This window comes from Cyclopterus lumpus, chromosome 25 (genome assembly GCF_009769545.1).
Source record: "Cyclopterus lumpus isolate fCycLum1 chromosome 25, fCycLum1.pri, whole genome shotgun sequence".
In the NCBI taxonomy this organism is placed as follows: Eukaryota; Metazoa; Chordata; class Actinopteri; order Perciformes; family Cyclopteridae; genus Cyclopterus; species Cyclopterus lumpus.
In genome coordinates this window covers 88,593-101,495 of record NC_046990.1, presented here as the reverse complement: position 1 = coordinate 101,495, position 12,903 = coordinate 88,593, and the positions used below count along the sequence as shown (strand labels likewise).

The 12,903-nt window shown below is 42.3% G+C and overlaps 1 protein-coding gene across 9 annotated transcripts in view; it reads left to right on the top strand.

Annotated features, from left to right (window-relative positions):
* The window catches only part of usp32 (ubiquitin specific peptidase 32), a 50,554-nt gene that overhangs the window by 17,901 nt on the left and 19,750 nt on the right, over positions 1 to 12,903 (top strand). For all 9 annotated transcript variants that reach the window (XM_034528672.1, XM_034528673.1, XM_034528670.1 and 6 more), the window contains exons 2-7: positions 2,411 to 2,538; positions 5,465 to 5,570; positions 7,078 to 7,196; positions 7,588 to 7,747; positions 12,355 to 12,486; positions 12,623 to 12,730. In XM_034528672.1, coding sequence (XP_034384563.1) covers positions 2,411 to 2,538; positions 5,465 to 5,570; positions 7,078 to 7,196; positions 7,588 to 7,747; positions 12,355 to 12,486; positions 12,623 to 12,730 — 753 coding nt within the window. The remainder of the gene's footprint in view (positions 1 to 2,410; positions 2,539 to 5,464; positions 5,571 to 7,077; positions 7,197 to 7,587; positions 7,748 to 12,354; positions 12,487 to 12,622; positions 12,731 to 12,903) is intronic.

The following is a 12,903-nucleotide window of genomic DNA, read 5'->3' as shown; positions in this document are numbered from 1 at the left end:
TTGATTTGCCTCATTTGCTTCTTCAGATCCCTTTTGCAGTAGATTATGTTAGGACGAAGTGTTTGGAAGAAAGAAGCTTAATACAAGTCATTTATTCGTAGTGTTGGAATGACAAAAACAAAGGATTCATGTAGCGAAGGCCGTTCTTTAAGGGCAGTGTTCAGTCTCTGCTCGAGTAATGCTTATACAGCTGTATGGATGCTCACTGTGGTGAGACAAAAGGTCACAAGGCAAACCAAGATATACTTTTTATAAGGTGCGAGTTCAGTTTTGTTATTTGGAGATGTTTGTTGAAGTACAACGTTGAGGAGAACCCAAGTAAAAACTATTATCCATTATGCTGGATCGGGTATTGGCGAGTTCACTAGTCTATGGGCCGACTGGGTAACACACTATCGTATCATTTATCAGCTCATTTACGCTACACAGGAACAACACATGCGTCACATGCTACCCCTACAAACAAGGCCCCCAAGACTATGTGTTTTGACAATGTAATCAAAGATGTCTGTCCATCTGGGGAGAGGGATCCTCCTCCTTTGCTCTCCTGAAGGTTTCTTCCCTTTGTTTTACCCCTGAAAGGGTTTTTTCTATTTCTTGGGAGTTTTTCCTGATCCGATGTGAGGTCAAAGGTCAGGGATGTTGTATGTGCACAGATTGTAAAGCCCTCTGAGGGGAGTTTGTGATATTGGGCTATACAAAATAAACTGAATTGAATTGTAATAACTAAACGATAAGGCATTCTCGAGGACAGCTACGTATTCTCCTCTTGTTTTCAACAGCTATCCTATTTACGACAAACACCGACGCATTTGGCTGAAAGTCTGTGGTTAACAGGGTCGGCTAGTCTTGTCCGTTCCATTGGGTGCTGCCGTCGACTGGTGCAGCACAAGTCACATGGAAGACGAGTTGAAGCTAATGACTTATCTGTATTTCCATTATTTTCTATGAAATATTGAAGTTTATGAATAAGTGTTTTGGCACGCCTGGTTAAGTGGTGCTATCCATGGTTCTGAAAGGAGGATTTCATTCTGGCATGTCAAAGCCGCATTTAACAGTTTGTTTTGTTGTGTATGATCGTAATCCCTATTTGTCCGCCTGAGGAAAGGACAAGGTAAGAGAGCAAAAAAGGTTTAACGGCTACATACTATATGCCAACATATTACTTTCAGCCGTTGGCTACATATTGCTCTCTACCATTAGCAAGGTTGCGAAAGTTGGCTACATAGCAAACTCAGGCATTTCAGAGGTCACTTGCATACCAACCAACCTGTCCAAGACCAGTCACGCCACTGTCTGCCCTTCGTCCCTTCTCTACCTCCAGCGCTATCCAACCAGAAAAAAGGGACACGAATCGATACCCAGAGCATCCACTCCAGAAACTTTCTTTGGTACGCTTCTTTGGGTCACCCGCCGTAGCTTCTGCCTTACATAGCTCCATTTGTTGTTGCTTCCCTTCCTTGTACAGTTGAAACTCATCACTTTGGGTGTACCAGCGCAGTGGATAGCAAATTAGGTGCCTGGCTCCAATACGTCATCCGCCCTGATCTCATGATGTCTCGGCTCATGTTTGCGTGATGTCAAGGCGGGTCAGGTTATTTTGCATTGACTTTGCTCAGGCCTGGCTCATCTGAAACAAGCCTACTGTAACCGAACACTTTTCCCCACTACTACTCTACCGTCATGCTGCAGTGTTTTGCTGCAGCTCCCTTCAGCAGACAATCTCATTCTGATGTGCTCTGATCTGTATGAAAGCTGAATTTGAACAGAAGTCTCATTGCTGCTCGGATGCTTTAAGAGCGCCGTCTGAGAGCGGAGCCTTTTTTGCCTGGTCTCTGTTACCATTGGTTAGAAATGGTCAATCACTGACTGAAATATGACCATTGATGGCACATTGGCCAAGAGTTATGGGCTGAGCTGCAATGGCCATCTATTCATTATTGCTTTTTGATGGTTCACGTATCAGCTCTGTGGGTCATAGATTCAACTCTTGATAATGTAGCTGCAGTGTGAACACACCCAAGCTGCAACTCAGTCCGATGTGGAGGTGTTGGTAGACATTGAAGTTGTTCAGTTCAAAGCCGTTGTTTGTGGTAAACCTGTAAGCTCAGTGTGCGCACATGTGTCGGTCTATTCTTTTTGCTGGGAGTTTTGAGAATTTGAGAATTCCTAGAAAATTGCATAAGAAGGCGTAACATTTGAACTCATCATTGACTTGACGTTCCAAAAACAAAGTGCTGGTTACTGAGGTCAAACAGTAGAAAACAGTGCTTGTAAAAGTTAAATGAGGATTCTTACATGCACTGTTTCTGGTTTTTGCTGTACTTCCTGTAGGTCCTATAATAAAATGTAGGAACAAATGGGACAAGATTGCTTCTGCTCACTTCTTTTCCTGTCTTTTTCTCTCCAGTCACTGATGTTGAATTGAAGCGGCTGAAAGATGCCTTCAAGAGAACGAGCGGCCTCACCTATTACATGACCCAGCAGTGCTTTTACAGGGAAGTGCTCGGAGATGGAGTTCCCCATAAAGTTGCAGAGGTAAGCCACAGTAATGTCACACGCCATGTACCATTCGCCATGATGGGTAATCTAAAGTGCTAGTTCCAGTGAAACGCTGAAGGCAGCCACCAAAAGTAGGATGGGTTAAGTCAGCCGTAGTAGAGCATCCAATGTCCCCTGAAATAGCTCTCCTGTCTCTCCTAGAGGACAGAGATGAGAGATGTAATCTGATGATGTACATGTTCAAAAGGAGTTTTTACGCTAGATAAGCATCCTTAACTTTATACAAATTGGACAAGACTTGGGTGATCAATATTGGCCTGGATGGGATCCCAGCTCTGGTTTCTTAGCAGAACAGATAACAGAATAACACTAACAGGAAGTAGTATCTGAGAATGCTGCTTGAGCGTCTCCCTCCTTTTGATCTCCGGTGAGAGTTGATCAGGTAAAAGCCTTGCATACTGTTCAGTGTTTCTTCATGGTTTTCAAACAATAGCAATCGTATCACTTCTATACAGGTTTAGTAGTATACAGCTATTAAAGAAATTATACTAATAATCATAATTTTCTCTTGAACTTACTGTTATTGGATCGGTAGTTCAGATATGGGACTCCAGTGTTTCCCCTAGGTTTAAAGCTCCGGGGGGGGGGAGGGGGGGGACACACGGACCGACCGACCGACCGACAAAAACAGGAAACACGGTGTTCATTCATTTTAATGACAACTACAAAGTGTGCACATTTTGTCATTGCAGTGTATTTTTCTTGGCTTTTGAAAGAGCCTCTCGATATTAGGAAGTCAGAAACGTCCGGCCCATTTATTGAGATCCACAGGCTGCAAGATAGTCTCCTTGCAGCCTTTTCTCTTGACCTGCAAATACATGAACTATAGGCTTTAAAAGTGATAGCTGATAGCTTAACATAGTGATAGCTTAAAGCAGAAAATCCCCCAAAAAAACAAAAGTATGTGTGTGTATATATATATATATATATATATATATATATATATATATATATATATATATATATATATATATAAAAAAATACATAATTTATTAACCTTTCAAGGTGTATTCTTTAGGAAAGGGAAACGTACATTCCTAAAGAACAAAGACCTGTTATTTAGGAAAGGGAACCTTAAATTACTAAAGAACAAGGTGTAGACCTGTTCTTTAGGAAAGAGAACCTTACATTACTTCTGTTGTAATCTGTTGCTTTAGAGAAAATTACAGGGGGGTAGGGTGATTTTCTGTACACATACGACATCCCTGACCTTTGACCTCACATTGGATCAGGAAAAACTCCCCAAAAATAACCTTTCACAAGGAAAAAAGGGAAGAAACCTTCAGGAGAGCAACAGAGGAGGATCCCTCTCCCCGGATGGACAGATGAATAGATGTCATGTGACCAGATGAACAGAGTTACAGAGTTACATAAACACATTACATGAATATGACAATGTATGAATGGAACTCCAATCCATGAAACAGAAGGAGGTAGAGAGGAGGGGGGGCGGGGCATCAGCAGGGCCAATGGGAGGCCGGTTCACCAGCATCAGACACCTCCAGGTCCAATGGACCCTATGAGACGTGAAGTCACAACGACTCCGGGGAGGAAGCAGAGTTAATAAGATGCAATGTAGAGATGCTTTTCAATCCATATATGTATCCATCATTGTATTTCTTTTTGTCAATACTACTGTTCGCATATTATACATGTATGATTAGTTTATTTAGTAGTTTCAGTCATTGACTATGGAAGATATGAATATAGATGGATCAATACACTGCAGCTGTGGGTGGTAAGAATATGTTTGGTGTAGAATGGGCATACTAGGACACACTCTTGACTTCCTCTTTTTAAACCATAAGGGAAGCTCCTCTGCTGCGAGTCACCCTCTGACATCATGGACACACTTCATTAGCTCATGTGAAGTTCTACCATACAAGTGAACTTCACACACGCACACATGCTCTGTAACCAAAATTACTATATATAGATAGATAGATAGATAGATATTATCTTAACTTATCTTCAGAACTTATTGAATGAAGATAAGTTAAGATAAAAATAATGTCAATTTGACAGTTATGACAATTTCTCACAAATGTGTAATAGGATCAAATGAGGATGTGACATGGATGTTAAACGGGTCAACTGCAACCTGACTGGTTGGCAGAGGCCAACAGCTGTGAGGTGGCAATTCTGGTTCATTTAATTTTTGCGTTCTTTTACGTAACCGGCTGCAGCTGCGTGTGGAACGTTCCTGAATGCTGCGGCTGCAGACGAGAACAGTTTTGGTTAAAGCGTTTTCGTACAATCTTATTTAATTTTTGCTTCTTGGAGATCAACAAGTCTTGTTTCGATGCAAAGATTTGAACAATAGCAGGATTGTAGCACAGCATGGAGGTTTATTAAAAGGGGAAAGTGTCATCAAATATTCTGTTCACTGGAATCGATAAATAATTGTGATCTCAATATTGATCAAAAGATTAGAATTTTTTCGTGCAGCCTTCGGCTTGGAAAGGGAAACAAAGACCGATAACTTTAGAACATAAACTAAATAAAAATAACATAACTTTAGAACAAATGTGTACCCACATGAACAAAGTCACAACTCATTAGCCTGTTCTGCTTTGTACAAATGGTAAATTATGTTAGGGAAATGGGACATATCCTCACACAAAGCCTCTCATTCTCAGTACATTACTTCATAATAGGCGTCACATACTTGAAACGCACAGTTGCTTTATTAAATTTTAGGAGCTATTCCAGGTGTTTATGATGTTGTATAAATGGCCTTTTTTATTTTCCGTTAAACGCGTTCACATTGATGGTGACAGCCGATGAGTTCTGAGCTGTTTTCTGTGCTACAGTCAAATGAATGGACTCCTGCTAACCTATTGATCACGGTGAACTCGGTGAGAACACGAGCTGGTCATGCAGTTGTCCATCTGTGTTTTAGGTGATCTACACCTCATTCGGAGGCTCGTCTAAAGGGCTGCACTTCAACAATCTGATCGTGGGTCTGGTTCTTCTGACCAGAGGACGTGACGAGGAGAAGGCCAAGTGTAAGTAGTTTCTGATGATTAAGCAGGAAGTCTGTGTTGATAATATGCACTTGTTTTGTTGTTCTTCTCCTAAATGCCAGTGTATTATGTTTCCAACCAACCAATAGCCATAACCTACAAATTCCATACATCATCATTATCAGAAAACTGGTTCACAGCAAACACTGTAGTTGTTCTAAGGTACACAGTTACAGTTTGAATCCACTCTTCTGCATATCTAGTGCCAGTGTTCATGAAAGGAATAGTTTGGGTATTGAAGGGGGGTTGCATGAGGTGCTTATAGACCTACAGTAGACGGCCCCACAGTTTGGAGGAGCAAAGCACAGCCTTGTCCTGCTGAGGAAAGACTGGTAGGAAATGCGCTTGCTCTATGGGCCCAGTGATGCAGGAGATCAAAGGACGTTATGAGTATTATTAACTGATTGGATAAAAGTGTTCTAAAGTGATCATCTCATCTTTTTCCTCCACCCAATTGGTTTTCATCGTAGATTATCATGGAATTCCACAAAGTTTGTTATCAAGAACAACAGCTCTACTTTCCTGAAGTCTGTTAATAATGCTAGAGTTTATCTCAGCAACTGGGGCAACTTTGATTCAGAGATACTATAGATTAGGATTAATAATGATCAGCACAGGTTGTGTGTTATGTGCAGCTGCAGGTAACTGGACCCAAACGCCGTCAACGAGGGAAAGGCAACTTTATTGCACAACAGGATTCAAAGTAGACAAAACAGGCTCACACAGAAGAGCTTCCACGATCTAGACAAGACGAACCGACAAAGGGGAACGACACCAACAGGACTTAAATACAGAGGGCTGGTGCAGGTGATTGGACACAGGAGGAAACAATCAGGGACAGAGCAGACAATCACAGGGACAGGAAGTGCAGAGAAACAGAGGACACGAGAGACAAGAACTTCAAAATAAAACAGGAAACACGACACTACAGATCCACTACAGATCCTGACATTGTGAGAACCCTGCCACGTATAATATCAGTATTATGGTTTTAGTTGATGTCATTTTGGCGTGGTGGATGGCTCTAAATGCTACCCATGAACTCCATCCGCTGTTGCTATGGAAACGAGGCTAGCCAGTGGTGCAAATCAGAGCTGCAGCAAATTCAGAATACTTCGATATTACAGTTGGGAACAAAACACTGCACTGTCATTGCTGAATTTATCCAGAACTGTCCCAGAATGTGACTGGATTGATTTAAAGAAAATATTTTCTACAAAGCACAATGAATGATCACGTTTTGCCTTTCCTTAATAGTACATAGTCAGCGTTTTTAATAGTTCCAGTGATATATTTCATGTCCACATTGCTTTCCTACTATTCTTTGAGTCTCTTGGTGTTACTCTGTCTGCCTCTCTGTTTGTTCTTGTTCTCACAGCTGTAGTGGAGGCTAATCCATCAGGATGTTATTGACATTGTAGCTTCTGTCGTCCTTACCACTTTTGTGTGTGTGTGTGTGTGTGTGTGTGTGTGTGTGTGTGTGTCACAGACCTCTTCAGCCTGTTTGCCAGCGATCTCGGTGGGCATGCAGCCAGGGAAGATATAGAGGCAGTTCTGCAGGTCCTGGATGGAGAAGTCCCGACCTCCCTCAAGAAGTGCTTCAGTGAGGTCAGCAAACGCCACAGGCGGCCCGTCACCACGTGGATATGCATGTGAACATGTACAACCATCCTAGTCATAACTGGCATACCACCTTCATTATCGCCTCGGCTCAAACGATTGAGTTTGTTTTTATCCGTGCAGTCGCATGGTCAAAAGTTACATTTGCCACATGGAGCCCATTCCACAGATATGATACAAAGTTTGTCAGTGAGTTATTCTACAGGTAATTTTAGTATAAAGTGCCTTCCAAATCCGATCCACCACAAATAGCCTCGGAACATACAACACAGTCAAACAAACCATAATCCACCCTGTTGGCCATCTTGGTTTTTGGGAGTCGCCTTGTTGTTTTTTTGGAACCAGAAGGGTAATGTTTTATGTTTGTGTGCTGTGGCAGGGCGACAAGGTGAACTATGAGCGCTTCAGGAACTGGCTGCTACAGAACAAGGAGGCCTTCACTTTGTCCCGATGGCTTCTGTCTGGAGGAGTGTGTGTCACTCTCACAGACGACAGCGACACGCCCACCTTCTACCAGACACTGGCTGGCGTCACACACTGTGAGTCCCTTTAAAAACACACTTTGCATGTCCACAGAGGCAAACGTGTTTACTTGTTGACTCGACGCCAATCCAAAAGAAAGAAGAAGCTTTGGATTTAACTCTCGATGGGAACAGTAACTTGTGCTACTCATGCGAGCAGGACGTGACTACAGTGTCTTACTGGTGGAATCAGTGTAAATATACATTATTGTTCAGGTCTACCAAGCATTTATTAGTGACTGGTCTTATTATTAGCCAGTTATCAGGATTGGTTACAGCAAGCACATTCTGTTTCAGTGTTCATATGGGGACCTGAATATAGTTTTAAGACATACCTAAAATATTGTGAACCTATCCTTAAACACTGGTAAAAGAAACAGGGCTTATGCCCTGGAACTGCTGGAATGGAATCGGTACTTCTGTTAAAAGAATACAAGAGGAGGAGCAGAGTATTCAATTCAATTCAATTCAATTCAGTTTGTTTTGTATAGCCCAATATCACAAATTACAAATTTGCCTCAGAGGGCTTTACAATCTGTACACATACGACATCCCTGACCTTTGACCTCACATCGAATCAGGAAAAACTCCCCAAAAATAACCTTTCACAGGGAAAAAAGGGAAGAAACCTTCAGGAGAGCAACAGAGGAGGATCCCTCTCCCCGGATGGACAGATGAATAGATGTCATGTGTACAGAATGAACAGCATTTACAAAGTTACATAAACACATTACATGAATATGACAATGTATGAATGGAACTCCAATCCATGAAACAGAAGGAGGTAGAGAGGAGGGGGCGGGGCATCAGCAGGGCCAATGGGAGGCCGGTTCACCAGGCATCAGACACCTCCAGGTCCAATGGACCCTATGAGACATGAAGTCACAACGACTCTGCGGAGGAAGCAGAGTTAATAAGGTGCAATGGAGAGATGTAAATTTATCCATAAGGAGAGAGAGAAGAGGAGATAGGTGCTCAGTGTATCCTAAAACATCCCCCAGCAGCCTATAAGCCTATAGCAGCATATCAAGGGGCTGGACCAGGGCAAACCTGATTCAGCCCCAACTATAAGCACTATTAAAGAGGAAAGTCTTAAGTCTATTCTTGAATGAGGTGACTGTGTCTGCCTCCCGGACTGAAAGTGGAAGCTGGTTCCATAAAAGAGGAGCTTGATAACTGAAGGCTCTGGCTCCCATCCTACTTTTTAGGACTCTAGGAACCACAAGTAGCCCCGCATTTAGTGAGCAGCTCTCTAGTGGGGCAATATGGTACTACAAGCTCCTTAAGATATGATGGTGCATCACCAATCAAGGCTTTGTAGGTGAGGAGAAGAATTTTAAATGTGATTCTATGACTTGACTGTCCTTTTACTGGTAGAATGAGTTGCAGGAGGTAAATAGGTAAACAACAGCAGGTAAACATGGAGGAAATGTTGAGTTTTCAATGACAGCTAATTCAAATTGGAGCCGATCAAAAAACGGTTTGGAATAAAGGCCTGTTTCGAACGTAAGCCTGGCCCAGAACACGGAGAATACTCAACTGCATCTAACGTGTCTAAAACATTTATTCCAAGGTTTATTTGCTAGGACTTGACAATACTTCCATTTGGCTCTGGCCTCATCACTACTCAATGTGATCGTAGACGCTTAAGGGCTGAGACAGCCGAGACAAAACAAAGCACAATTCAGACTATTATTTTCCTTTGGAACAGTCTTGGCCCTAAAAAGAAACTCTGAGTTATGTTTTCCAGTCTAGAAAAGCATACGTGACCCTGGATCATTACAGAACCCCAACAGGTGCATTTAGGTTGCCTTATTTAGCTTGCCTTGTTTTCTTTTATGGTCTGTTCTTCATGACAAGTAAATCAGAACGGCCGTAAATTCCACACATATTTATTAACCTTTTTGTTTATGGAAATAATTTGTATTTGTTAGTATGTAGCAAATTAGCTGGCAGAGACATGTTATAGTACATCATAAAATGATGTACTATAACATGTCTCTAGTGGGGAAACTACATAATGAGGTAAATGTGGCACCTGTGGACCCAAGGCGCAGTAGAATAGGGCCTAAATCTGAATATCCTAACGGATTATGATGTTTACATGAACCATATCAAATCTGGAATATTGTCATATTCTGAATAATAGTGGAATGTGAGTGTGCATGTAAACGTACACTCACGTTTACGACAGTAATGCCGGACAAGTAAATTTAGCAAGGCTTTATTTTGCCAATTAAGGACAGAGAACCTGGACGCTGCCTTTAATCTGCCTGCTCCCGGTTTATCCTCTTAGTGTGTGTGTGTGTGTGTGTGTGTGTGCTGGGGAGAGAGAGTGACTGAACAAGCACACAAAGCTTGACTCATGACGGCTCGAATCCTTTGCTAACTGACAGCGTCCCAGCGTTACGACCGTAGAAATCTGTGGGAATAACGGCCTTGAGGACAGGATGATGTAGTTTCTGTGAGCCGCTGACACGGGGAGTTTCCTATGGTCCATGCTGGCTGTGGCAGCACCTCTCTAAGGATGTTCCCTGGACAATGTTATGGTATCTCTGCTGTCACTCGGGGAGAGTCGCACCTCTAGGTGGGTATCAGGCCAGGCCAGGCACCTGCCATAGAGACGGCAACAGTAGATGGACTGTTCTTCAGTGTAGCTGCCTTGTGACTCGATGGTCTCTTCTGGAACAGACATTATTGAAAGGCTTTGTCTGTCCTATGCTTGGTTGTTGACCCTTTTGATTAGAACTGATAGAAAATGGCACCTTTTCTGATTTAGTTTTGTCATTGGTTTAAAGAGAAATAGACATTCATACTAATAATAATAATAGCTTTATTTATATAGCACCTTTTAATTTAATCAATTTTAGTGATGTAACCTCCAGCACGACGCTGGTATTAGTAGAAGCAGGGAGCGACCCTGAGATAGATGGGAGATGTGCACGAGGCCATCCATAGTCCGGGTAATGAGGTTTATAGATTAGGAGTCTGACGGTAGCACAGCTGTCACAAGGAAGGCTCAGCATGAGGAGCAAAAGTACTTATGTATGCTTGTTTTATGGTTATTGTCCGAAGACATGTTCTTTCCTGTTTTTGTTGAGTTAGCAGCAGTTTCCAATTCAGCTTTGAGACGGAAAGGTAGCCATGAGTCTGAAACGCTCGCTCCATGCCTTCATCCATGTAGTCCGTCTCATATTATTACCTCCAGGCCATGTCCCTCCCGATCCATTTTGATCGGTTGGAGTTGAAACGTCTGCGTCAGAAAGCAGGCTTGAACAGTGGCGGTAAAAAGGCCAACTGCCCTGATGATCACCTCTGGCCAACAGGGAGTCAGAACCTGGACAAGAGAGGGATACCCCTCTCAGGCGGTCCATTATCCCCAACCACATCGATCATCATCCCATCTGACTGGAACTGTGACCAACAGATAACGTTAAATAGCCTGGGTGAGAAGCCACAGTCTGATTTCTGCCAGGAATCGACTGCCATTAGTTTTCTGTCTCTGTGAACTGACACCTGTAGTATGTTTTGGCTCCGTGCCAATGGCTAGCTGAGTAGCTGCTGAATCCTATTTCCTTAAGCTGTGGATTAGCGTGTTGAAAGAGGGCTACCGGTGCATTGACCCTAGCAGAGCCTCATATGCTATATTGGTCTGATCTGTATCAAATACACTTCCACCCATAAGCCCAGCTTGGGTGTGCTGTGGCATCATGACCACTATCATGTTAAATCTGCCCCTCGCCATGTCACAACGTGTAAGTGCTCTAGTTCACAACAGCAGAAATGGGTTGCTTGATTTGTAACCTCGTGCATTATTTAACTTGTAGTTAATTAATTGTCTTTGGACAGACTGAATGATTGTTAACCGGCTCATCCTTTTGGTACCAGTTTCTGTCCAGCATGTTTGTAAAGGTTTATTTAAGTACTGATTTTTGCTTTTATCCGTCTAAGCTGTTGTCATGGAATCGGGATTCTCCAGCATGAGGTATCTAGCCATGTTAAGCAGGTTCCTCTGCATCCCTTACCCTGTTTAAGAAGCAGAGCTGCTCTTTAAATGATGTAAAAGAGAGCAGGGGGTGAATAAAAGACACAAACACAAATGGTTATTGATAAACTTAATGAAACTAAAGATTGAGGAATTTAACTGAGACTAAAACAGAAACACACACGTTGACTATCGTGTCGCTCCCCCTTAATATTTATATGATATTGACTACTATACTGTACCTTATTGTACTTGCCTATAGCATACTGCTATCTAGCTTAGCGCCATGTATTTATTGTAAATACCCATAATGTTAACAGTGCATTTGCTCTTGATACTTGAACTTACCTCTGCCTTTTACATCATGAGCCTCACCGCATATGTTCATAAAACATCTAGGGGTGTGTTGTAGCTGCACTGCACAATGCATTTATATGGCATTTATTATTATTATCAGCCACATTCACATGCAGTATAAACTGGAAGCTAACCATAGCTTTACGTAGATGTAATGATTCCAATAGTTTCACTTTTCTTGCATTTCTGAACAGCACTATAAGACCCAGAGAGCTGATCCCTCTGAACAGTGTTGCCCTGATTATATCTTTGACTTTGGCTTCCTCTGTTTCCAACCCTGAAGTGGAGGAGTCAGACATTATAGACTTGGAGAAGCGCTACTGGCTCCTGAAGGCCCAGTCCAGAACCGGCCGCTTTGACTTGGAAACCTTTGTCCCACTGGTGTCTCCTCCAATCCATGCCTCACTGAGTGAAGGTAAGCATTTGTTTTATTTCTATTGTCGATGTCTAGTGCATACAGATACATCTATCAAAGAGATCCGAGTGAACCTGTGTAGGTCTTCTGGCTTTTAAATCCATAAGAATTATCTGATATTGTTCTTGTTTTCCAGGCCTGTTTCACGCCTTCGATGAGAATCGGGACAATCACATCGACTTCAAAGAGATCTCTTGTGGACTCTCTGCGTGCTGCAGGGGGCCCGTTGCTGAAAGGCAGAAATGTAAGCAATAACAGAGATTTGATCAATTTGATTGTACAATAATACAAAGCAGCTGAAACACAACAACACATGAAAATAATCAAGTTGTACAGGTCTTAGTGATTACAGGAGGAATCTCACATCAGTAAACATTAGAAATGACTGAAATAAAAAGGGGAAAAAAAGAATACATA